The sequence below is a fragment of the Oryctolagus cuniculus genome, chromosome 8 (genome assembly GCF_964237555.1).
Source record: "Oryctolagus cuniculus chromosome 8, mOryCun1.1, whole genome shotgun sequence".
NCBI lineage: Eukaryota > Metazoa > Chordata > Mammalia > Lagomorpha > Leporidae > Oryctolagus > Oryctolagus cuniculus.
In genome coordinates this window covers 62,486,971-62,510,882 of record NC_091439.1, presented here as the reverse complement: position 1 = coordinate 62,510,882, position 23,912 = coordinate 62,486,971, and the positions used below count along the sequence as shown (strand labels likewise).

Below are 23,912 nucleotides of genomic sequence, written 5' to 3'. Positions count from 1 at the left end.
CACCCCGCAAAGTTTTAAGAGGACCTGTTCCTGAACACGCGGCTCGCTCTCTCTGTCTCCTGATCTCTCTCTCCTCTCTCTCACTCTCTCTCTCTCTCTCTTGATCTCTGTCTTATGCTCTCCTTCTCCCTCTTTTCCTTCTTCACCCCTTCCCTCAGGTCTATCAGGTTTCCCCCAACAAACCCTTTCCCTTACTCCGGTGTTTGGTGTGTTTTGTGGTGGCCCTACATTAATAGTTTATCTTATGATATTTTATGCAATGGAACATTTAAAAATAATATTTATGGTGTGAGTTATGTTGTAGTGTCACTTGCAGACCAATCATTCACAGTGTAAAAAAGAAGGCCTGCATTAAGTTAAACTTAGACATGATAAACTCTTTAAAAGCCAACACTATTTATCACACGTCTTCTGACCAGAAATAAGGAAGCCACTGAAGCACCCGACAGGCCGAGTGAAGCTGCACGGCGTGGACAAGGTCCCGTGCCAGCCGAGGACCTGCACAGCCGGCACTGCTGCCTGCCTGCTGGGTAACAGAGAGCACACACTGCCGCTCCGGCTCCGCACTGACACAGTAACTTCCCCAATTAAGAGATTCAGCTGCAATGTGGAAACCGAGCTGATGTCTCATCTAATCATTCCTTTGCTTTACCAATGGGTGAACCTCCAGACATTGATGGGGTTGCTGTTTCACTTGTACGGGCTTGTGATCAGCACAGCACACCATCAAAAAGGATCTTCCACAGGAATTTGGGACAACAAAATCCAAGCAGTGTTGAAACATTCTAAGTACTGAGTAATTTGTTGAATCTCAAGGTCCTCCTTCTATAACCATGTTAACATTTGCCCTACTGCTCCCTCAGCAAGAATCAAGGTGGTAGTCATTGTACCTGTCCGTTCATGCACTACCAGGGAGAAAAAGGGCAGATTCACTTTAGTGTCTGTGATAAAGCAGTAAAAATGTTTAACTTATAAAAAGGGAACAAATTCCATGTATTTCATATATACAGTTTTAAGAGCATAATGATACTCCCTACCCTACTCTTCCTCCCTCACTCTCCCTCTCCTTTTTATATTTTTCTTTTACTTTTTACAATGACAGTTTTAACAGTAAAAATTTTAATTGTAATAGATCGCAATCCTGAGCACACACCATTTTAACATACAGGGCGATGCAATGAGGAACAGCCAACAAGCTTCATGCATGAGAGATGTCTTGAAGAAAAGCCTCTGGGCCACTTCTGAGGTGTAAACTGAGCTAAACTTCTCCTTCCTGAAACTCCAATTTCACCTGAAAAAAGGACCCACAGCTTAAGATGCCACTTTCGAAGTCTTAACCCCTTACTGGAGTGCCTGAGTTCCAGTCCCAGCTTCACCACTGATTCCAGCTTCCTGCTAGTGCACCCCCTGGGAGGCAGCAGGGGTCCCTACCCCCTACATAGAAGACCTAGATTGAGTTCCTGGCTTCCAGCTGTTACAGGCAGGTGGGCAATGAGCCAGAGGGTGGGAGCTCTGTGTCTGCATGTCTGTCTCTCTCTGTCTCTCTGCCTTTTAAATAAATGTAATAAACAAATGTTTGACAAGAAAGAAAAAGTGACAAACTATGGTGATTCAGACTTGCGCACCTGGTGGGCATTTTCTTGAAAACGAAGGAAGTGAACCTATCACTTAAAGGAGAACAATTGACAGTGTTTGTGGCCAAAGCTAAAATTCTAATTTTCAAGTACATTTAGGATTTAGAATCAGTATCCACTACCAGGAGAGCTCTCCAATACCTAAAACTTTCCAGATGGCAATGTGATACTGTAGAAAGAAATGTTGCAACACTTGGAAGATTACTAAGTCTCAGGTAACATTTTTTTTAACTTTTATTTAATGAATATAAATTTCCAAAGTACAGCTTATGGATTACAATGGCTTCCCCGCCCCCATAACTTCCCTTCCACCGGCAACCCTCCCCTTTCCCGCTCCCTCTCCCCTTTCAGGTAACATTTTAAAAACAAGTACATTACATTACAGCATCAGATATGGGTATAGGAACCATCAGAATTTCAAGACATATAAATGGAATTTCTTAAATTTCCTTACTTTTCACCTGTTTGAGAGACAGAGGGCTCCCATCCCCAAGTTCATTCACCAAATGCTTGTAACAGCCCCAATCAAGAGCAAAACTAGGAGCCAGAAACTCAATCCCAGCTCTCCCACATGGGTGATAGGGATGGAACTACTTGAGGGTGAGAATCAGCAAGAAGCCAGAATCAGCAGCAGAGCATCCCGATACTGGGTATGAATGTTGTGATCTCCTAACCACCAAGCCTAATGCTACCCCATTTCTTCTCTTTCTTTAAAATCTTTTTTTATATATATACTGAGCAACATACAGAACTTGATCTATGGATTTTAATGCAAAAAAAAAAAAAAAAAGTTTGTTGAAATGGCTCCCGAATTCACACTGCACTTACCTTTAAGGAACTATCCCCAGGGCCGGCATGTGGCATAGTGGGTTAAGCCACAGTCTGTGATGCCAGCATCCCATATGGGCACCAGTTCAAGTCCCGGCTGCTCCAATTCCACTCCAGCTCCCTGCTAATGAGCCTGGAAAAGCAGCAGAAGATGGTCCAAGTCCTTGGGCCCTGCACCCATGTGGGAGACTGGGAAGAAGATTTGGGCTCCTGGCTTTCACCCTGCACAGCCCCGGCCATTGTAGCCATTTGTGAGTGAACCAGCAGATGGAAGATCGCTGTCTCTCTCTCTCACCCTTATTTCTGTAATTCTGCCTTCCAAACAAATAAATCTTAAGGGAAAAAAAGATAAAAAAGAGACTACCCACTTGTTAAGTTCTAGTATAGCACCAAAGAATATTCACAATTCTTGAAAACCACTAAAGCACTCTCCCCTTTTCCAACTGTTTCTGTGAGACCTGATTTTCTTCATGTTTCAGTCAAAAAAATGTATTACAAATTGATTCCTTGAAAATTCATACAAGAATCCAGATATCTTTATAAAAAGAACATTAGCTATATAAGCACATAAAATAGTATCATTGCCCCCTTAAATTTCTTATTTTACAAATATATTAATTCATAAAATAAGTCCTACATATTAACATGTCCTGTGTTTATTGTGGTGACTGAAAGTGAATAAAGAGAGGCCGGCACTGTGGCGTAGTAGGCTAAGCCTCCGCTACTGCACCGGCACCCATATGGGCACTGGTTCATGTCCCAGCTTATCTTCCAATCCAACTCTCTTCTGGCCTGGGAAAGCAGTAGAAGATGGACCAAGTGCTGGGGCCCCTGCACCGCGTGGGAGACCCAGAAGAAGCTCCTGGCTCCTGCCTTTGGATCAGCCCTACTCTGGCCGTTGGGGCCATCTGGGGAGTGAACCTTTCTGTCTCTCCCGCTCTGTAACTTGGTCTCTCAAATAAAAATATAAAATCTTAAAAAAAATGAGTAAATATTCATTCTCAGCTTAAATATCAATATATGATAAATATCGGAACACATAACTTACATAAACACAAGCACGTAGGGTTCTCAGTAATTTTTGTGAGTGTGAGGTAGCTGAGTCCAAAGCAATCTGAGAATCACTAATGTAGAAAACAGAACTTGTGGGGCTGGGGACGTGGCGCAGGAGGTTAAATTAAGCCTCAGCCAGCGGTGCCAGAGTCCCATATGGGTGCTGGTTAGAGTCCTGACTTTAGATTCAGCTCCCTACTGATGGCCTAGGAAAGGAGAAGATGGCCCAAGTTCCTGGGGCCCTGCCGCCCAACATGGGAAGCCAGGAAGAGAAGAGCTCCTAACTTTAGCATGGCCCAGCCCTGATCATTGCAACCATCTGGGGAGTGAACCAGTAGGTGAGAAGATTGATCTCTCTCTCTCTGTAACTTTGCCTTTCAAATAAATAATTAAAAAAAAATAGAACTTATTTATGTAATACCAATGCTACAAAAAGTCTGAAACAGCACCTTTCAGCATACGTTTTTCTTTTCTGTGCAAATTGCCTTGAGAAAAGACAATTCCCGATCTTCCAACTCCCACAGTAACAATTTTTTGTGGAGGAGAAGTAACCCTAATCCACCTGCCAGTGGCTCAGAGGTGAAGCTGGAACTGCCAGTCACACTTCCCTCCAGGAGGTCCACAAGTGCAAAGCTGGAATGTATGGTAGATGGCAGTCATTCTCTCTTCTGGCACAAAGGTAACATAAAGGCCTCCTTCTACAAAAGGTGTTTTACTTCCAAGAAAACAATGGGCTCAGAAAGAGGTGTTTTTTTTTTTTTAAGATCTCTAACACATATTTGCATTCAGAGTGAATGTACTGTCTTCCTATATAAGACTAAAAAAATTTTAAACAGCCCAACAAATTACTGTCTCAAAGAAGAAAAAAATGGCGTGAATAGATAAGAATCTAAAATAGACGCTAGTCACATAGTCAACTTCCAGATTTTCCTATCTATTGTGGAAGGCTCTGTTAGCTCCTCACCAGGGAAGATCATCTTTTAAATGGAAGGATTAACACGAAAGTGCAGGATACCTGAACATGTTCTTTGTGACAAGTTAGGGATGGCTTAACTAGAGAGACTAAGAGGTGCGTGACTGAGAAGCAAATTCTGTACTCCTCCAATTGCTGTCTCTGGCCAACCAACCAGATGACGATGTCATGAATTTGTAATTCATAAACTGAGTGCTGTTTTTCAGCTATTTCTAATCAGATACTTAAAAAGCTGTCATTATATCACTATGCTTTTTAAAAGTTTCCTCTTTTAAAAACTCCTATATCTAAACAGTTGTAAAAGTTAGACATTTAAAATAATTTCATTCTTAATAACATACATTTTTAAAGACTACCAAATATCCCATTTCTGTTTTTGCTCAGAACGCACTGTAGCATTTGGAGAAAACCATCCCACACTCCTGAGTATTTACCAAAACTAAATGAAATCAGCATACCAAAGTTATCTGTACCTCCATGATTACTGCAGCACAATTCACAATAACTAAGATATAGATCAACCCTGATATCCAACAACTGATGACTGGATAAAGAACATGTGATACATATACACTATGGAATACATTAGGAGGAAATCCTGCCTTTTGCAACAAAATGCATGCAACTGGAAACCATTATTCTAGTGAAATAAGCCAGTTCCAAGAATACAAATATGTTTCCCCTGATCTGTGGTAACTAACATACAGAATACAAAAAATGTAATATATATGAACAAAATTGACATTTTGAAGTTTGATTATTTACAGGAAGAAGTCAAACTATCCCTCTTTGCAGATGATATGATTATTTAGGGGATCCAAAGAACTCTACTAAGAGACTATTGGAACTCATAGAAGAGTTTGGCAAAGTAGCAGGATATAAAATCAATGCACAAAAATCAACAGCCTTTGTATACACAGGCAATGCCACAGCTGAGAAAGAACTTCTAAGATCAATCCCATTCACAATAGCTACAAAAACAATCAAATACCTTGGAATAAACTTAACCAAGGACGTTAAAGATCTCTACGATGAAAATTACAAAATCTTAAAGAAATAGAAGAGGATACCAAAAAACGGAAAAATCTTCCATGTTCATGGATTGGAAGAATCAACATCATCAAAATCTCCATTCTCCCTAAAGCAATTTATAAATTCAATGCAATACCAATCAAGATACCAAGGCATTCTCCTCAGATATAGAAAAAATGATGCTGAAGTTCATATGGAGATGCAATAGACCTCGAATAGCTAAAGCAATCTTGTACAACAAAAACAAAGCCAGAGGCATTGCAATACCAGATTTCAGGACATACTACAGGGCAGTTGTAATCAAAACAGCATGGTACCGGTACAGAAACAGAAGGACAGACCAATGGAACAGAATAGAAACACCAGAAATCAACCCAAACATCTACAGACAACTTATATTTGATCAAGGATCTAAAACCAATTCCTGGAGCAAGGACATTCTATTCAATAAATGGTGCTGGGAAAACTGGATTTCCACGTGCAGAAGCATGAAGCAACACCCCTACCTTACACCTTACACAAAAATCCACTCAACATGGATTAAAGACCTAAATCTACAACCCAACACCATCAAATTATTAGAGAACATTGGAGAAACCCTGCAAGATATCGGCACTGGCAAAGACTTCTTGGAAAAGATCCTGGAGGTGCAGGCAGTCAAAGCCAAAATTAACTATTGGGATTGCATCAAATTGAGAAGTTTCTGTGCTGCAAAAGAAACAGTCAGGAAAGTGAAGAGACAACCGTCAGAATGGGAAAAAATATTTGCAAACTATGCTACAGATAAAGGATTAATAACCAGAATCTACAATGAGATCAAGAAACTCTACAACAAAACAAATAACCCACTGGAGAGATGGGCCAAGGACCTCAGTAGACATTTTTCAAAAGAGGAAATCCAAATGGCCAACAGACACATGAAAAAATGTTCAAGATCACTAGCAATCAGGGAAATGCAAATCAAAACCACAATGAGGTTTCACCTCACCCCAGTTAGAATAGCTCACATACAGAAATCTACCAACAACAGATGCTGGCGAGGATGTGGGGAAAAAGGGACACTAACCCACTGTTGGTGGGAATGCAAACTAGTTAAGCCTCTATGGAAGTCAGTCTGGAGATTCCTCAGAAACCTGTATATAACCCTACCATACAACCCAGCCATCCCACTCCTTGGAATTTACCCAAAGGAAATTGGCAAACAAAAAAGCTGTCTGCACCTTAATGTTTATTGCAGCTCAATTCACAATAGCTAAGACCTGGAATCAACCTAAATGCCCATCAACAGTAGACTGGATAAAGAATTTATGGGACATGTATTCTATAGAATACTATACAGCAGTAAGAAAAAAAAAAAAAAAACAGTGAAATCCAGTCATTTACAACAAAATGGAGGAATCTGGAATACATCATGCTGAGTGAATTAACCCAGTCCCAGGGGGACAAATATCATATGTTCTCCCTGATCGGTGACAACTAACCAACCACAAAAAAGGAAACCTGTTGAAGTGAAAGGGACACTATGAGAAACAGTGACTTCGTCAGCTCTTCTCCTGTTGATGTACAATTTAATACTTTATCCCTTTTAGTATTTTTTTGTTCTACTTAATACTATTGGTTGAACTCTGTAATTAACACACATTTATTCTTAGGTGTTGAAATTTAACTGAAAAGTGATCCCTGTTAAATATAAGAGTGGGAATAAGAGAGGGAGGAGATGTACAATTTGGGACATGCCCAATCGGACTTGCCCCAAATGGTAGAGTTAGAAATGTGACAGGGGATTCCAATACAATCCCATCAAGGTGGCATGTACCAATGCCATCTCACTAGTCCAAGTGATCAATTTCAGTTCACAATTGATCACACTAATAGGTCTAAGAGTCAAAGGGATCACACAAACAAGACTAGTATCTGGAATACTAACTGATAGAATAAAAAAAGGAGAGAACGATCCAACATGGGAAGTGGGATACACAGCAGACCCATAGAATGGCAGATGTCCTAAACAGCACTCTGGCCTCAGAATCAGCTCTTAAGGCACTCGAATCTGGCTGAAAAGCCCATGAGAGTATTTCAGGCATGGAAAGCCAAGACACAATGGAAAAAAAAAAATGACCTAAATGAAAGATCTCTGTGAGTGAGATCCCAGTGGAAAGAACAGGTCTTCAAAGAAGGAGGTACCTTTCTCTGAAGGGAGGAGAGAACCTCCACTTTGACTATGACCTTGTCTGAATAAGATCGAAGTCGGCGAACTCAAAAGGCTTCCATAGCCTTGGCAACTCATGACTGGAGCATAGGGTGATTACTGATGCCATAAATAAGAGTGTCAATTTGTTAAGTCAACAACAGGAGTCACTGTGCACTTACTCCTCATGTAGGATCTCTGTCCTTAATGTGCTGTACATTGTGATTTAATGCTATAACTAGTACTCAAACAGTATTGTGGGGAGCAACCCGGACTGGACTGAGTTATTGGAATTAAGACTTATTCTATGCATCTGCTCTCCCACAATATGGCACTGGGAGAGGAGAAAACAGCTTCTACGCAGCTGCCTCTTGCCAACTTGAGTGATGACCTCCAGGAGCTGATCCTGCCCTGATTGGAGGAGAGCAGCGTACTCGGCGTATGGGCAGCCAAGTTGGGATTGGCGGAGGAGGACTATAAAGGAGGAGAGAGACAACATGCACCAGGAACATCTAACAGGAACACCTGAGGAACATCTGAGCAGCCCCCGAGAGAGCCGGCCGGCGGTGTGCCGCTCCCCTGCGGAAGTGGGGAAAGTGGCCAGGGGGAACCGCCCTTCCACGGAGGTGGAAGGGACAGTAGCCAACCCGGGAAGAACCAGCAGCAAACCCGGGGAGGGCCGAGCAGACGAAAGAACAGCGCAGGGTCCTGTGTTGTTCCTCCATGAAGAGGGGGAGCGACATAATGGTGCCGTGACTCAGATATGAAGCCTAGGCAGGGTTTAGTGTCGTTCCTCCATGAAGAGGGGGAGCGACAAGTATTTTTCACTTTGTGTTTCTATGTGGGTGCAAACTGTTGAAATCTTTACTTAATGTATGCTAAACTGATCTGTATATAAAGAGAATCGAAAATGAATCTTGATGTGAATGGAAGAGGAGAGGGGGAGGGAAAGGGGGGGGTTGCGGGTGGGAGGGAAGTTATGGGGGGGGGGGAGCCATTGTAATCCATAAGCTGTACTTTGGAAATTTATATTCATTAAATAAAAGTTAAAAAAAAAAAAAGAAAGAAAGAACGGGCCATCAAAGGAGGAGGTACCTTTCTCTGAAGGGAGGAGAGAACTTCCACTTTGACTATCACCTTGTCTAAATAAGATCGAAGTCAGGAAACTCAAGAGGCTTCCATAGCCTTGGAAATTCATGACAAGAGCCTAGGGAGATTACTGATGCCATAAATAAGAGTGTCAAATTGTTAAGTCAACAACAGGAGTCACTTGTACTTACTCCTCATGTGGGATCTCTGTCCTTAATGTGTTGCCCAATGTGAATTAATGCTATAACTAGTACTCAAACAGTATTTTATACTTTATGTTCTGTGTGGGTGCAAACTGGTGAAATCTTTACTTAATATATACTAAATTGATCTTTTGTATATAAAGATAATTGAAAATGAATCTTGATGTGAATGGAATGGGAGAGGGAACGGGAGATGGGAGGGTTTCAGGTGGGAGGGAAGTTATGGGGGGGGAGCCATTATAATCCATAAACTATACTTTGGAAATTATATTTACTAAATAAAAGTTTAAGAAAAAGAATATACAGAAAAACAAAAAATTGTACTTACCATATTGTATCATATATGAGAATAAATTTTGAAATTGGAAAGGAAAAAAAAAAGATTTATTTATTTGAAAGAGTTACACAGAGAGAGAGAGAGGTCCTCCATCTCTCCAGTTGGCCACAACAGCCGGAGCTGTGCCGATCCAAAGCCAGGAGCCAGGAGCTTCTTCCAGGTCTCCCACGTGGGTTCAGGGGCCCAAGGACTTGGGCCATCTTCTACTACCTTCCCAGGCCACAGCAGAGAGCTGGATCGGAAGTGGAGCAGCCAGGACTCAAACTGGCGCCATATGGGATGCTGGCACTTCAGGCCAGGGCGTTAACCCACTGCACCACAGCGCCTGGTCCTATTAATTTTAATTTATAAATGTACTTTCAAGTGATGCAAGAGATATACAAATCTTTTGGCAAAGTACTGAATATGTAGATAAGTTTGGCAGAGATTTATATAAATCCCACTTTACATTTACAAAAACAGCAGTAGTACTTATGCCTGTTTCTTTGAGATCTATTCAAACTACTTCCAAATGCCTCAAGAGGTCAAACAATTTCCACTCCTCAAATTTGTTTTTCTAGGGCTGCTTGACAGAGAATACAGACATGATCTGACCATGACTTCTGTCTGCTTCTTGGGGCATTTAGCACTGCTATTTGTATTTCTTCGGGCAATGGAAAACCAGGATCAGTTTTTCTGCTGGTTTTGTCAAAATTTGATTATTTTTTTCTAGGAAAATGTCCATTTCCTCACATTTTGTTTCTGCCCAGTAAACAGACTTCACCAAAATTTCTGCACACTTATCTTCAAAGAAGAGCTTCAAAGGAAGATATCGGTGTGTCACAGTACATGGTTCAAGGTAAATTCCAACTTTTTGCACATATTTTTGTTTGTATCTGGTTAACTTCACCCAAAACTACAGCAAAAAAGAAAATTCCAAAAAGAAAAACTGCACAGAGCATAGAGCAGAGCCTGAGCTAACTCGTCCGTCCACATTTTCTTTGATTTACAGAGAACCTGTACTTCCACACTGAGGCTAACTTTTCAATTTCTCTGCTGTGCTCCAGCTTCATAATGAACATTCCATCTTGTCTAGGATGGAATTTCAAGACTTTCTGAAGCTTTTTCCATCACTGAGGTGAGATTAAAAAGAACGAATAAAATTTTTCCAAAGTTCCAAAAACCATCACACATGAAGAGATGTTTCCAAAGGAGTAAATTTCATAAGGTTCAGAGAAAGATTTACAGGAGGCAGAGATACAATCTGGAATTAATTTGATTTTTTTCCTGAACTCCACAGTGACTACTGATCATACTTGCAGCATATTTTATTGTGGATCACAGAAAAACTTTATGGCACAATTTTTAATTATTTTTTAAATGCAGAGAGACACAGAGATTTTCCACCCAATGGTTCACTCTCCAAATACCCAAAGTAACCAGGGCAGGACCAGGCTAAAGCCAGGGGCCTGAAACTCCTGACAGGTATCCCACATGGGTGGTGGAGATTCGAGCACTAAGCCATTTCCTACTGCCTCCCAGGATGCATTAGCAAGAAGCTGTACCAAAGCACAGGAGCTGGACACAAACCAGGCATTCTGATATGGAACGCAGGCACCCAAAGCGGTCAAGTATTATGCCAAATGCCCACCTCAGTGGCACAGTTTTTTTCAAGATAGTTTGAGTTTAGCAGCAGTCTCCCTAAAGGCAGCAACGACTTTTTTTTTTTTAATTCTTCCACCTTCAAAATCCACCTATTTGACCAGCTCACACATCTCTGTAAAAAACCATCTAGTGTAGTCAGAACGCAAGCCAAGACACTTTGCATTTTTAGTGTCTGTTGCAATGATAGGCAGAGCACTGACATGTTTTGCTTTGATGCCCTCTTTAGTTTTAAAACAAATAATTAGTAAATTAAAAAGAATAAATTTCGATTCTAGGCCAGCACCGCGGCTCACTAGGCTAATCATCTGCCTGTGGCGCCGGCACACCAGGTTCTAGTCCCGATTGGGGCGCTGGATTCTGTCCCAGTTGCCCCTCTTCCAGTCCGGCTCTCTGCTGTGGCCCAGGAAGGCAGTGGAGGATGGCCCAAGTGCTTGGGCCCTGCACCTGCATGGGAGACCAGACCTGACTCCTGGCTTCAGATTGGCACAGTGCACTGGCCGTGGCGGTCATTTGGGGGGGTGAACCAACGGAATGAAGACCTTTCCCTCTGTCTCTCTCTCTCACTGTCTAACTCTGTCTGTCAACAAAAAAATTTTAATTCTAAAGATATCAGTAAAATTAGAATATTTCACATATGAATGCAATACTTAGGAAGCAAAACATTACATATTATACCTCATAACTCATTTTTAATATATTTTAAACAAGGGTAACTCCAAGGGCATCCCATAATAGGACAGAATTGCAGTAATTTAAGTTGGATTTCTTATGGTTTATAAGTACTGTTCTATTTTTTTAATCTACTTTTAAGTGCAAGTTTACATAATAAGACATGGACAGCAAGCTCAACTATGTTCAAAGCAAGCTTACAGAATTCCAAACTGTTAGGAATTTGCTTTCAAAATGTCCATAGGAAGCAGACTTTTCATGGGCCTGGGGACAACTACATAATTAGAAGTTCACCAGGGGCCAGCACTGTGGCACAGCAGGTTAAAGCCCCAGCCTGCAGCACTAGCATCCCATATGGATGCCGGTTCGGATTCCAGCTCTCCGCTATGGCCTAGGAAACCAGTACACGATGGCCCCAGTGCTTGGGCCCCTGCACCCGGTGGGAGACTCAGAAGAAGCTCCTGGATCTTGGCTTCAGATCAGCTCAGCTTTAGCCATCGAAGCCATTTGGTGAGTGAACCAGCGGCTGGAAGACCTACCTACCTACCTACCTCTCTCTCTCTCTCTCTCTCTCTCTCTGGCTCTATCAAAAAAAAGTTCTCCAAATTAACTTTCATGTAGAATACAACATTTATTAAAGGACTAATAATAAAAATGTGCTCAGCTGAAGTCTACACATATATTATTAAAATTCAAGAGGAAATGCACATATAGATAAAATTTAGAACAATAATATTTTGAGGGGTATAGATATGTTGTTACCGGTATTGTTTATAATTACTAGAACACAGTAATAATAAAACAAAAATGGGCCAATCTATTGTCTCCACACAAAGCGCCTTATAACTGCCGACACCCAGGACTGACTGCTCCGGAAATCGTTGAACTTCTGACAAAGAGAATGGCAAAAGGAGGGTGTACTGAGTTGAGCAGTGTCCCCCAAAACTCTTGTCAGCCCTGAAACTCAAAACATGACCTCTTTGGAAACTGAGTCTTTGCAGTGATTGTTAGGTTAGGAGGAAGGCCCTAATTCAATGCCTGGTGCCCTTGTAAGAAAATAGACACCAGGAGAAGGCCGTATGGCACCAGAGACAATTTCAGAGTGACAAATCCCCAAACCGAGGAATGCCCAGGGTTACTGGCACTGAGAAGCAGGAAGAGGTAGAAAGGAATCTTTGGGAGACTTCAGAAGGAACAAGGCTTTGCCAGCACCTTGATTTTGGATGTCTAGAGGACAGAACTGAGAGAGAATCGATTCCTGTGATTTTAAGTTACTCAGTTTGGAATAATTTGTACCACAGCCCTAGATACAGGAGACAAACTTCACAGTGTCTGTGCGCTGTCAGTACTGAAACACAACTCCAGTATTCTGAATTCCAGATTCCCTGGCTCTGTACCCTTAAGGTCTTTAGAGAGCCAAGAGCCAAGAGTAGCAGTCAGAAAGAAAATGAAAAAATTTTGCTGGCATTGTCTTCTCTTTCTGCCCCATGGAAACTACAAAGATGAAAATGGAAATTTTAGAAATGAAGAACAGAGTGAAACTTTAAAAAAGTAGAGAAAAAAAGAAACTGTAATGATTTTCTAATACAATACCCATGGGCAATATTTTACCTCTTCTGTGAATCATGAAATATAAGTTCTAATTGACTGTGGAATATGTATTATATTATTTTACCTATTTTCCTACAACAATTTAATCAGAAAATCTTGATGCTGGGGTCAAATATAAATAGTAACTGCCTTCTGTTTTGTTTTTTTTGTTTGTTTGTTTGCTTTAGCAAAATGATTTGCCTTATACAGGAAACACTTGAGAAACTCTTGCAAAATAAGCTACTGTAAATAAAAACATTCAACTACCACATTTCCTACTTTATTCAGAAAGATGAACCATTTGGTCATTATTTATTCAACTCAATACAATCAATTAGTAACATTAAATATGCAATTAACTAAGCAGAAAATGGCAACAAAAGATTGGGCAATTTTTTTTATTCCATTTAGCCTCTCTTGTTACAACTTTTACACAAAAACTTTCTCTTTTGTTAAAAAAAAAATCAACCTGGTTTTCAAATCTGATAAAGCTGATTTTCCAAGACTCACATTCTAAAGTCTCTCATGGGGGCCAGTGCTGTGGTGTAGCAGGTAAAGCCACCACCTGCAGTGCCGGCATCCCATATGGGCACAGGTTTGGGTCCTAGCTGCTCCACTCCCAATCCAGCTCTCTGCTATGGCCTGGGAAAGCAATAGAAGATGGCCCAAGTCCTTGGGCCCCTGCACCCACGTGGGAGACCTGAAAGAAGCTCCTGGCTCCTGACTGTGGACCGCCCCAGCTCTGACCACTGTGGCCATTTGGGGAGTGGACCAGTGGATGGATAACCTCTCTCCTCCTCTCTTTCCCTCTGCCTCTGCCTCTCTGTAACTCTGCCTTTCAAATAAATAAAATAAATCTTTTTAAAAAAAAATAAATAAATAAAGTCCCTCATGTAATGGTTTGGCAAAAGTCATGATATCCCAACACCTTCCCCTTTCTTGTTTATTAATTATTGGAGTATCTGCTGCTTTGTGAAATTATCTCCCTTCATGCTGAAATGATGTGCTTCAAAGTCATTGTTTCTCACATAAAGAAATTTTAGTCGTCAAAATAGTCTGTGTGTGCCCAACAAAATCCTCCCTCAATAGTCCCTGCGTTCTGTTTAGGAACCCACACATTTTGGCTGCGTGGGCTGCTTCCCAGATCTGTACCTTCCCAAAGCCTGTTGTCTAAATCAAATGTGCTGCTGTCTTGGGACACTGTCAGTCAACAAAAAAGAGAAGAATGCAGGCGTCTAATCTCAGTGGAAGAGAGGCAAGAAAGGAAGATACAAAAAGTGGAAAGTGGGGCAAGATGGATTTAAATGACATTTTAAAAATAGGAACCTTTTGTGTGAAGTAAGCTCAAGGTAACAACAGAACCATCAGAAGACAAGAGCAGTAGAAATGAGACAAGGGCCTGGTGACGAGAAAGCAGTGCCTCCGGTCGGTCTGACACCACAGCAAGCGTCGGTGAGCGTGGGAATATGTGGAACAAAGACCAACCTGAGACAAGCACCTTGGAGAGCAGGCCAACATGATCAACAAACAGTGAAACTGTGTGTCTCATAAGCCAGCAACTCCGCTCCCAGCAGAAATGCGGTTAAAGGCATATGTGCTCCAAGTCTTAGATCAGTAATGTCCATAGCAGCAGTACTTTAAATAGCCAAAACTGGAAATGACCCAAATGTCAACAGCAGAATGTATAATGCAATGAAATATCAGAGCAGTGTAAATCGGAAACCACACTACACACAAGAACATGCAAATGTATAATCTATTATTGAATCAAGATGGACAGACACAAATGAATACTTACTATGTGGTTCCATGTACATAAAATTCAAACTAGTGTCAGCTGTCAGCAGTGTGGGTCTCTGGGAAGACCCACCGGTGCAGGGACTCCTGAGGTGCTACAGATGTGCTGTTTCTTGATGGGGATGAGTGTTAGAGGAGTGTGTGTTTTCTGATAATTAAGCTTTTCACTTCCTTTCTGTGTGTTTCTCAGCCTATGTGTTATATTTCACCATAAATAACAACAAAGAATTCCTGTCTGGCACATTCCCACCAAACAAAGAATGGAAAGAAACAATACTAAGAGACTCCCTCCAGGAAGCAGGTATAGCAGGCAAGGAGCAGTCAAACATCTTGCTTGCTGAAACAGGATATGCAGTTCCCTCAAAGAATCACCTTGGATACAAAGGTGAACTGGGTATCACCTCTCTCTCACCAAATTTTAGTATTTGCTGACACTTTTTTTTTCCTAAATTTCAAAAGCACACATTGAGTCCTAAAATATGCAGAGTTCCAAGTCAACCATCATTTTGGTTTCCTTTGAGGCCATCATGGAGTGGTTAGGAAGGCACAAGAGATCAGTTGATCCAACCTCTCCCATGCCCGTCCAGTGGACAAATGGGCAGAGACACTGTATCCAAGTTCCCTGCAGGTGAACTCTGAAATCATCTGCAGCTACTCCTTGCAACATAAACAGCATGTCTACTGCTAAGACTCTCCTCCTACAACTAGAAACTCCACTTGAAGCTCACCTCCCCTTCCACCCTTATACTCCTAGAGAGGAATCAGAGAACATCACAAAGACAAGCCGAGAAATGACCAAACATTCCCCTGGCTCTTCTTCCAGTTAAACTATTTTACTCCTTTATCCTTTCTTCGTTTAATCACCCTCATAGCTTTTTTTGAATCTCCTAATGAGTAAAATCAGTAAGGTTTTTACAAACTAAGTAAAAAATAGTACCTTAAGACCCTATATGACACATAATTATTATTCTTAGTACATTTCAGAAATAAGAAGGTAATTTCAAAACCACAGTGTTTAACTATATAGCCCTGGCTTTGCACCCAAGCTTCACCTCAAACTTTAAAGTATTACTCAAACATGAGAGATTTAATTAAAATATATACAAGCAAGGTAGGCAGAAGGCCCAGAGAACAATTTCAAAGCAGGCCACATATTTATAATGTCTTGCAACATTCAGCCTAATGTACCACAATCAGAAATCAATATTCAGAGTAAAGACATTCTGCCTGAGAGAGAGAGAGAGAGAGAGAGAGAGAGAGAGAATCGATTGATTCCTGGTCTTCAACCTCAACTGGGCCCTTAATGCTGCCCAACAGTCCTATCCAATTGCCATAGTCCTCCCAAGCCCTTTTTCTAGACTGCTATCTCAAGTTTTCTTTTTCCTCAAATTTCTGACTTGCCCCCCATCAAGCAGACAGCATCACCTCCCAGGCCACAGCAGAGCAAAAAGTTATTTGACAGGAACCCCCAAAACTCTCTTGGGTTCACTTTTTTCTCTTAAAACTCCACTAAAAACAGTTTACAAGTCTCACAGGAAAAATATATATATACATTCAATGGACTTAGACACATTCAAAAACTACCTCATCCACGTGAGCACAAAAACAGACTCCTCATCCCCAAGTGAGTGCACCCACGGACATGGTGGAGGTCCTTCCTCTCCCACCTCATCAGAGACCCTGCCCACTCAACTATCTCCCTGCTTTTTATTTCTATGGGGCATTTTTATTTTTATTTATTTGTTAGAGATGGAGAAAGAGAGAGACAGATAAGACAGTACTCCCACCCTTTGTGCCCACAATCGTCAGGGCTAGACCAGGCCAAACCTGGAAGCTGGGGAACTCAATCCAGTCACCCACAGGGGCAGCAGGGACATAACTGCTTGGCCCATCACTGGCAGCCTCCCAGGATGTGTATTAGCAGGAAGCTCGATGTGAGGCAGAGCCAGGACTTGAGCCCAGGTACTTGGATAAGGGACGCAGACATCTTAACTTACATCTTCAACCACCAGGTCAAATCTACCCCATCTCCCTGCTTTGCAACTATTCTCAGTCTTTCCCTCTCTATTGATGGGAAACCCATCCGGGGTTTGCTATTGTTGCTCTTCATTCTCTTAATAGTGTCTTTTTTTATGTTGAAACCATTTCAAACACACAGAAAAGTGGCAGCAATAGTACTCTAAAACTCTAAAAGAACTCCAAAAACTCTTCACCCAGCGATCCCATTGGAGTTTTATCAATCACCCCAATAACATCATTTATAACAAAAAAAGAAAAAAAAATGGTGTACTGCACTGGTCTTTATGCTTCCACGGTCTCTTTTAATACTAACAGTTCCTCCATTGTGCCTTGACATTTTTGAAGATTATATAGATTTAGAGATGTATTTCACTTATTTACTTGAAAATACATATGAGAGAGAGAGAGAGAGAGATTCCCCCATCCACTGGTTCACTCCCCAAATAGATGCAATAGCCAGGGCCGGGCCAGGCCAAAGCCAGGAGCCTGCAACCCCATCCAGGTTTCCCACATGGTTGGCAGGGACCCAAGTAGTTGGGCCATCTTCTGCTGCTTTCCTAGGTCCATTAGCAGTGAGCTAGATGAGCAGGGGAGCTGCAAGGACTCAAACTGTCACTATGATAATGAGATACTGGCTTCGCTGGCAGCAGCTTAACTCACTGTCCCCAAAGATCAGATAAATTAAAAAGTAGATTTGAAGTTTATAGGAAATAGGAATGGTCTGATGCTTGCTTACAATTAGATCCAGGTTTTCTGCTTCTGTTGGCACAAACAGACATCACGCTGTGTACTTCCGGTGGCAGCTGACAATGTACAGGAGAAACATGATGTCATTTTGTCTCACTGGGGGTAAAACCCTTAATTACTTAAGACAAGATCGACTAGATTTTCCTTTGCATTTTTTCCTCCATTATAATTTTTTTACTTTTATTTACATATTAATTTGAGAAGCAGAGAGACAGACAAAGATCCCTCACCTACTGGTTTACTTCTCAAATGCCCGCAATGCTGGGTCTGGACCAGGCTGAAGCAGGGAGCCAGGAATTCCATCTGGGTCTCTACATGAATGTTAATGACCTCAAGTACTTGAGCTATCAGCACTGCCTCCCAAGGTCTGCATTAGTAAGTAAGAAGCTGAAACTGGGAGCAGAGGCAGGACTTGAACCCATGTACTCTGATACAAGATGGGAGCATTCCAAGCAGAGCCCAAACCACTAAGCCAAGTGTCCCCCCTCCATTGCAATTAATTATTTCACTGAGAGATGTTCTGAGCCAATTAAATATCCCAATTTCATTCTACTTTTACCCTCTAGTTTTACCATTCATATTTCTTGCCTGAATTACTTATAAATATGGTGGTTATCAAATGATTACTTCCCTAGCCCTATCATTCCTTCTTCACTTATTAATCACCTTTTCATTTTAAGAAATATCTTTCCTTTCTCAATTATTAATGTATTTATTTATATCAATACATGTAGGAATTTCTGTTGTGTTTAGTGATGTTCAAATTCTCCCAGATTCTGCCAGTGGGAGCCCCACTACACTGGCCACTATGTCCTTTCAAGGTATCAATCATCCCAGAGAACCTTCTTACTTTCTGGCATATCCAGATATTTGAGGCTCTAGCTCCAGAGCAAATCATTTCTCCAAAGAGCTCTGGTTCCTTTTAGTAAAGAGTAGTATTTAAATGTCAAGACATGAACACTAGCTCTGTTTATTGCTACTGGAGTGCCATGCCTCCCAGGACTTTGGGGAAAGGGCTGGGAAGAGTCAGTTTGTGTGTGTGCATAAGCACACACATGCATGAGCACTTCCATCTATATATGTCTATACCTGTCCACACATACTGAAAAGTGTAAGCCCACACTATTAACCCCAATTCCAATCCATTCTTGCCTCTCATTGTTTCTATGTATGTCACCTTTCTCCATCCATGAAAGGCTGAATCCCATTATTTCAATATATTTGCTCAGTTGCTTATATGTCAGCAATCTCCTTACCCTCAAATGGGCACCATTACCAAATGGCTCAGCTGTGGTCCCTGCCAAGCATTCTTCAGAACTGTCAATAGGCCGTGTTTCTGCTTCCTCGCCTTCCTTTGTTCCAAGCTCAACCCACTGCAGCTTGATTTCTATTCTGGTCAAGGTGACTAGCAATCTCATTGCTGCCAAATATAAAGGATCCATCTCAGGTTTTTTTTTTTTTTTTTTTTTTTTTTTTTTACAGGAAGAGCTAGACAGAGAGAGAGAAAGGTCTTCTTTCTGTGGGTTCACCCCCCAAATGGCTGCCATGGCTCGCACTGTGCCGATCCAAAGACAGGAGCCAGGTGCTTCCTCCTGGTCTCCCATGCGGGTGCAGAGCCCAAGCACTTGGGCCATCCTCCACTACCTTCCCGGGCCACAGCAGAGAGCTGGAATGGAAGAGGAGCAACCGAGACAGAATCCGGTGCCCCAACTGGGACTAAGAACCTGGGATGCCGGTGCCACAGGTGGAGGATTAGCCTAATGAGCCACGGCGCTGGCCCATCTCAGTTCTTTCCTACCTTGACCTCCCTTGCCGAATTCAATGCTTTTTGAATATTCCCTGCTTCCCAAAATTCTCTCCCCCTCATGTTTCTATGACTCCTCCTCAACCTGGGTTTCTGTCCACCTCTTTGACCACCCTTAGATTTCTCTGGATGTCTTCCCACTCCCATTCTTACTGTTAAGATCCATGTGGCTCTGCCCTTAGCACCCTTCCTGTGTAGCCCCTTTTTCTCGGCTACATTTATCCACGATGTTAACTTCCACACCTACATTCTTAACCCAGAACTAATTCCTAAGCCCACCACCTATACCCACCAAATGTTATTCCTTTCTATCTCTCAAACACTCCACACAAAGCTTACCTCACACTGAAGTAATTTCTGCCCTATCCCATAACCCAAACCTGCTCTTTCAGAGTGTTTAAATTCAATGAACAGAACTGTCACCCACACAGCAGCCTAAACAAGCAATGGAGGAGCCATTCTTAACTCCTTCCTTTCTCCCACCCCTACATCATTAAGCTTAATGACCTGTCCGCCAAACCTCTTTCAAATCTAGCCCCTCAGCAATCTATAGACTGAGCAATCATCCTGCTGTGCCTCATCACCACCACCACTGGCCTCCCACTCTTACCACCCTCCAATCCGACCTGTACAGTCTTCCCCACTAAAACCCTGCCAGGAATCCCTGGTGTGCTCAGGCTAGCGCCTATTCCTTCACTTGGCTTCCCAGGCCCTCTAGACCTTGCTCTTGCCTACTTTGACAGCATCATCCCTTGTGCTTCAAAGATCTTTCACTTCCACAAACATACACATGCATTTGAGTTCCTGGGTCTTCACGTATCTTTTCCCATCTCCGTCTTTGCGCCATTGTCAAAGACATAGATATCATCTCCCTAGAAAGTCGCTATTCTGTGCTTCCACAGTTCCATTTCTCTCGAGTGCTAATCACCCTTTTCTATAATTGTTTATCTAAAGATCTAACCTCTTAACCTGATTATTAGCTCTAGTAAGGTCCCAAAGAGAAATGGAAGCAGTGTCTTACCTTCAGCTTACCAGGAGGGCCCAGAACAGTCACTGAAGCACAGTTGGCCCTACCTAAATAAGTACTGACTGAATGAATGAACCTCAAAAATAACAAACCCTTCAGCAGCCATCACCAAAGGATACACTTCAGACATTGCCCTAATGAGAGGTGTGAGGCAGTAATCTCCCTTTATGCTGGCACTGCTGCATTCAAAGGGTGGCAACTTTATGCATCGTGAACAAGAGTGCATCCATGTGAGGCTGAATGAAAAAGAACTATTTGCTAAAAATAAAAAAGGCAGAAATTCCTCTTTTTTCTCTGTAGTAAGATGCAGTGACTCATGATTTTTTAAATTTTCCTAACGATGGTACACAAAAAATTCAACATATGAAAGAGCAGCCGGCGCTGCGGCTCACTAGGCTAATCCTCCACCTTGCGGCGCCGGCACACCGGGTTCTAGTCCCGGTCGGGGCGCCGGATTCTGTCCCGGTTGCCCCTCTTCCAGGCCAGCTCTCTGCTGTGGCCCGGGAGTGCAGTGGAGGATGGCCCAAGTACTTGGGCCCTGCACCCCATGGGAGACCAGGAGAAGCACCTGGCTCCTGCCATCGGATCAGCGCGGTGCGCTGGCCGCGGCGGCCATTGGAGGGTGAACCAACGGAAAAGGAAGACCTTTGTCTCTGTCTCTCTCTCTCACTGTCCACTTTGCCTGTCAAAAAAAAATAAAAAAATAAAAAAAAAAGAAAGAAAGAGCAAACATCTGCTGTCCAGAGGCTTAGAATAAGAGTGAAAGCCTCCAGGATATTCTCCCTCCATATGCTATTGGGGAGGGGTGTCTACAAGTTCATGGGAAATGGAATGAACAGATATGCACATTTTCTATGAGCTTTTTAAAGCCCCCTGTTATGTACACACACAAATAATACATACACACAGTCTCAGAAAACAGATAGCACAACTGTACAGAGAGTAAGACCTGAACTCCTGGAGGACATACCAAAGTTAGCATAGTACCTGGCCACAGAAGAGGTAACAGGAAAGTGAGAGCAAGAGTAGATTCCAAACCTCAGCCAACTGCAAATACCAAAGGTTGAAGTGGTAGGGAGGGAGTAGGAAATCGAGGAAGAAGATTAACATTGTTACTACTGGGGCAATGGGTAAAGTCACCACCTACAGTGCTGGCATCCCATATGGGCACCAGTTCGAGTCCTGGATGCTCCACTTCTGTTCCAGCTCTCAGCTATGGCCTGGGAAAGCAGTAGAAGGTGGCCCAAATCCTTGCGCCCCTGCACCTGCATGAGAGACCCAGAAGATGATCCTGGCTCCTGGCTTCAGATCGGCCCAGCTCCGGCTGTTGTGGCCAATTGGAGAGTGAACCAGCAGATGAAAGACCTCTGTCTCTCTCTCTGCCTTTTCTTCTCTAAATCTGACTTTCAAATAAATAAATCTTAAAAAAAAAAAAAAAAAGCATTGTTACTATTCACCATCTTGTATGACTATCTGAAACCAGATCCAAGTTCCCCCACTCTTTTTTTTTTTTTTTTTTTTGGACAGGCAGAGTGGACAGTGAGAGAGAGAGACAGAGACAAAGGTCTTCCTTTTCCGTTGGTTCACCTTCCAATGGCCGCCACGGCCAGCGCACTGCGCTGATCCGATGGCAGGAGCCAGGTACTTCTCCTAGTCTCCCATGCGGTGCAGGGCCCAAGTACTTGGGCCATCCTCCACTGCACTCCCGGGCCACAGCAGAGAGCTGGCCTGGAAGAGGGGCAACCGGGACAGAATCCGGCGCCCCGACCGGGACTAGAACCCGGTGTGCCGGCACCGCAAGGCGGAGGATTAGCCTACTGAGCTGCGGCGCCGGCTCCCCCACTCTTAGTAGCCCCCATTTCACATATGGAGGAAATGGGACTTGAATCACTAGGCACCCAACAGCTAATAAATAACAAAGTGCAGTTCTTCCCAAGTTTTAGCATTGTAGCATGAACTGAGCAGGACTGAAAAATTAGAAAACACTGGTAGAAGCATATCATTTGGAGAAATGAAGATAAATGGTAGAAGAAATAAATAATAAAAAATGTTATTGGTTTTTGAGAATACGAAATACAAATAGGAAGGTTGGGGCAAGAGATCTTATTTTTCATATGAATCTTTCAGTAACATTTGAACTTCAAAACTGTACACATTTATTACCTTGACATAATTAAAAAATCCAGATGAGACTACTTATTGGCAAAATAATATGTAGAGTCTGATCCACTTAAAAATATAAGTACACACACACACACACACACACACAAAAGCTTTTGAATGCTGTTATCTTGGACTGACAGGGTTAAAAGAGCTTTACCAATTTCTTGTTGTTCTCAAAATATTTTATTAAAATATTTACTTACCCTAGCTGATTTTTCTATAGTTAAACCTCCTTCTAGTTCAAAACGAATTGTCATATTGTACCCAGTCTGGTTTCCATGTCCATGAGGCCACCATGTTTCTACAGAAGTATTCTTTTAAGAAATAAGATAAGTCATTCTAAGTAGTGCAGCATATTTAACAAAATATGACTCAGCATTATAGCGATTTCTTATATAGTCAAACACAGAAATTCTAGGTTCTAAAGCAATATAATCTCCCTGCCCATATTATCTCAAATCATACCAACCCCTAATATTGTTAAATCAGCATGCTAGGAGTTTAGCATGGATTAATATACTGAAAAGGAAGGAACTACTCTTCCTGTCTCCAACACTCAATTTTACAATTACTCTATATTCTTAACACTTAGCATTGGACTTTGAAATTGCATCTTTTTCTAAGCTGAGAACTAGAAACCATTTTGAGTTCTTACTTTATCTGGATAGTTACCAAATACTATTTTGCTACATCCTTTCAGTTCATAATTATCAATTAGAGAAACAGAAAAGGGAAAAAGGAAAAAAATCCACCCTACCTCTACCTATGAAAGATGAATTAGAATTTTGCAAAAATAAGCACCAATATTCAAAATAATTGGCAAGTACCCAAAACCACCACTTCTATTTAAATACATTGTTTAGAATGTATTTTGGATTCAAAATATTGAAAATACTACAGAAAAATGTTAAAATGTATCTGACTTCTTGAGAGGAAATATTGCTAAATTAATGATATATTCTCTATTTCTTAACAAAATTTGGCAAAATAATTTCTTGGCTCATACTCAAAATATATGAGAAGTTAAAAAAAAAGAGGAGAAAACAGGGGCGGAAAATAGGGGCTGTGGTGTTGAAGCAGCCACTGGGGACACTTGTATCCCATAGCGGAGTGCC

The 23,912-nt window shown here is 41.9% G+C and overlaps 1 protein-coding gene across 1 annotated transcript in view; it reads right to left on the bottom strand.

Annotated features, from left to right (window-relative positions):
* The window catches only part of MANBA (mannosidase beta), a 131,171-nt gene that overhangs the window by 56,425 nt on the left and 50,834 nt on the right, over positions 1-23,912 (bottom strand). Inside the window, exon 7 of the mRNA XM_051819549.2 lies at positions 23,001-23,111. Within this exon, the coding sequence (XP_051675509.2) occupies positions 23,001-23,111 (111 nt within the window). The remainder of the gene's footprint in view (positions 1-23,000; positions 23,112-23,912) is intronic.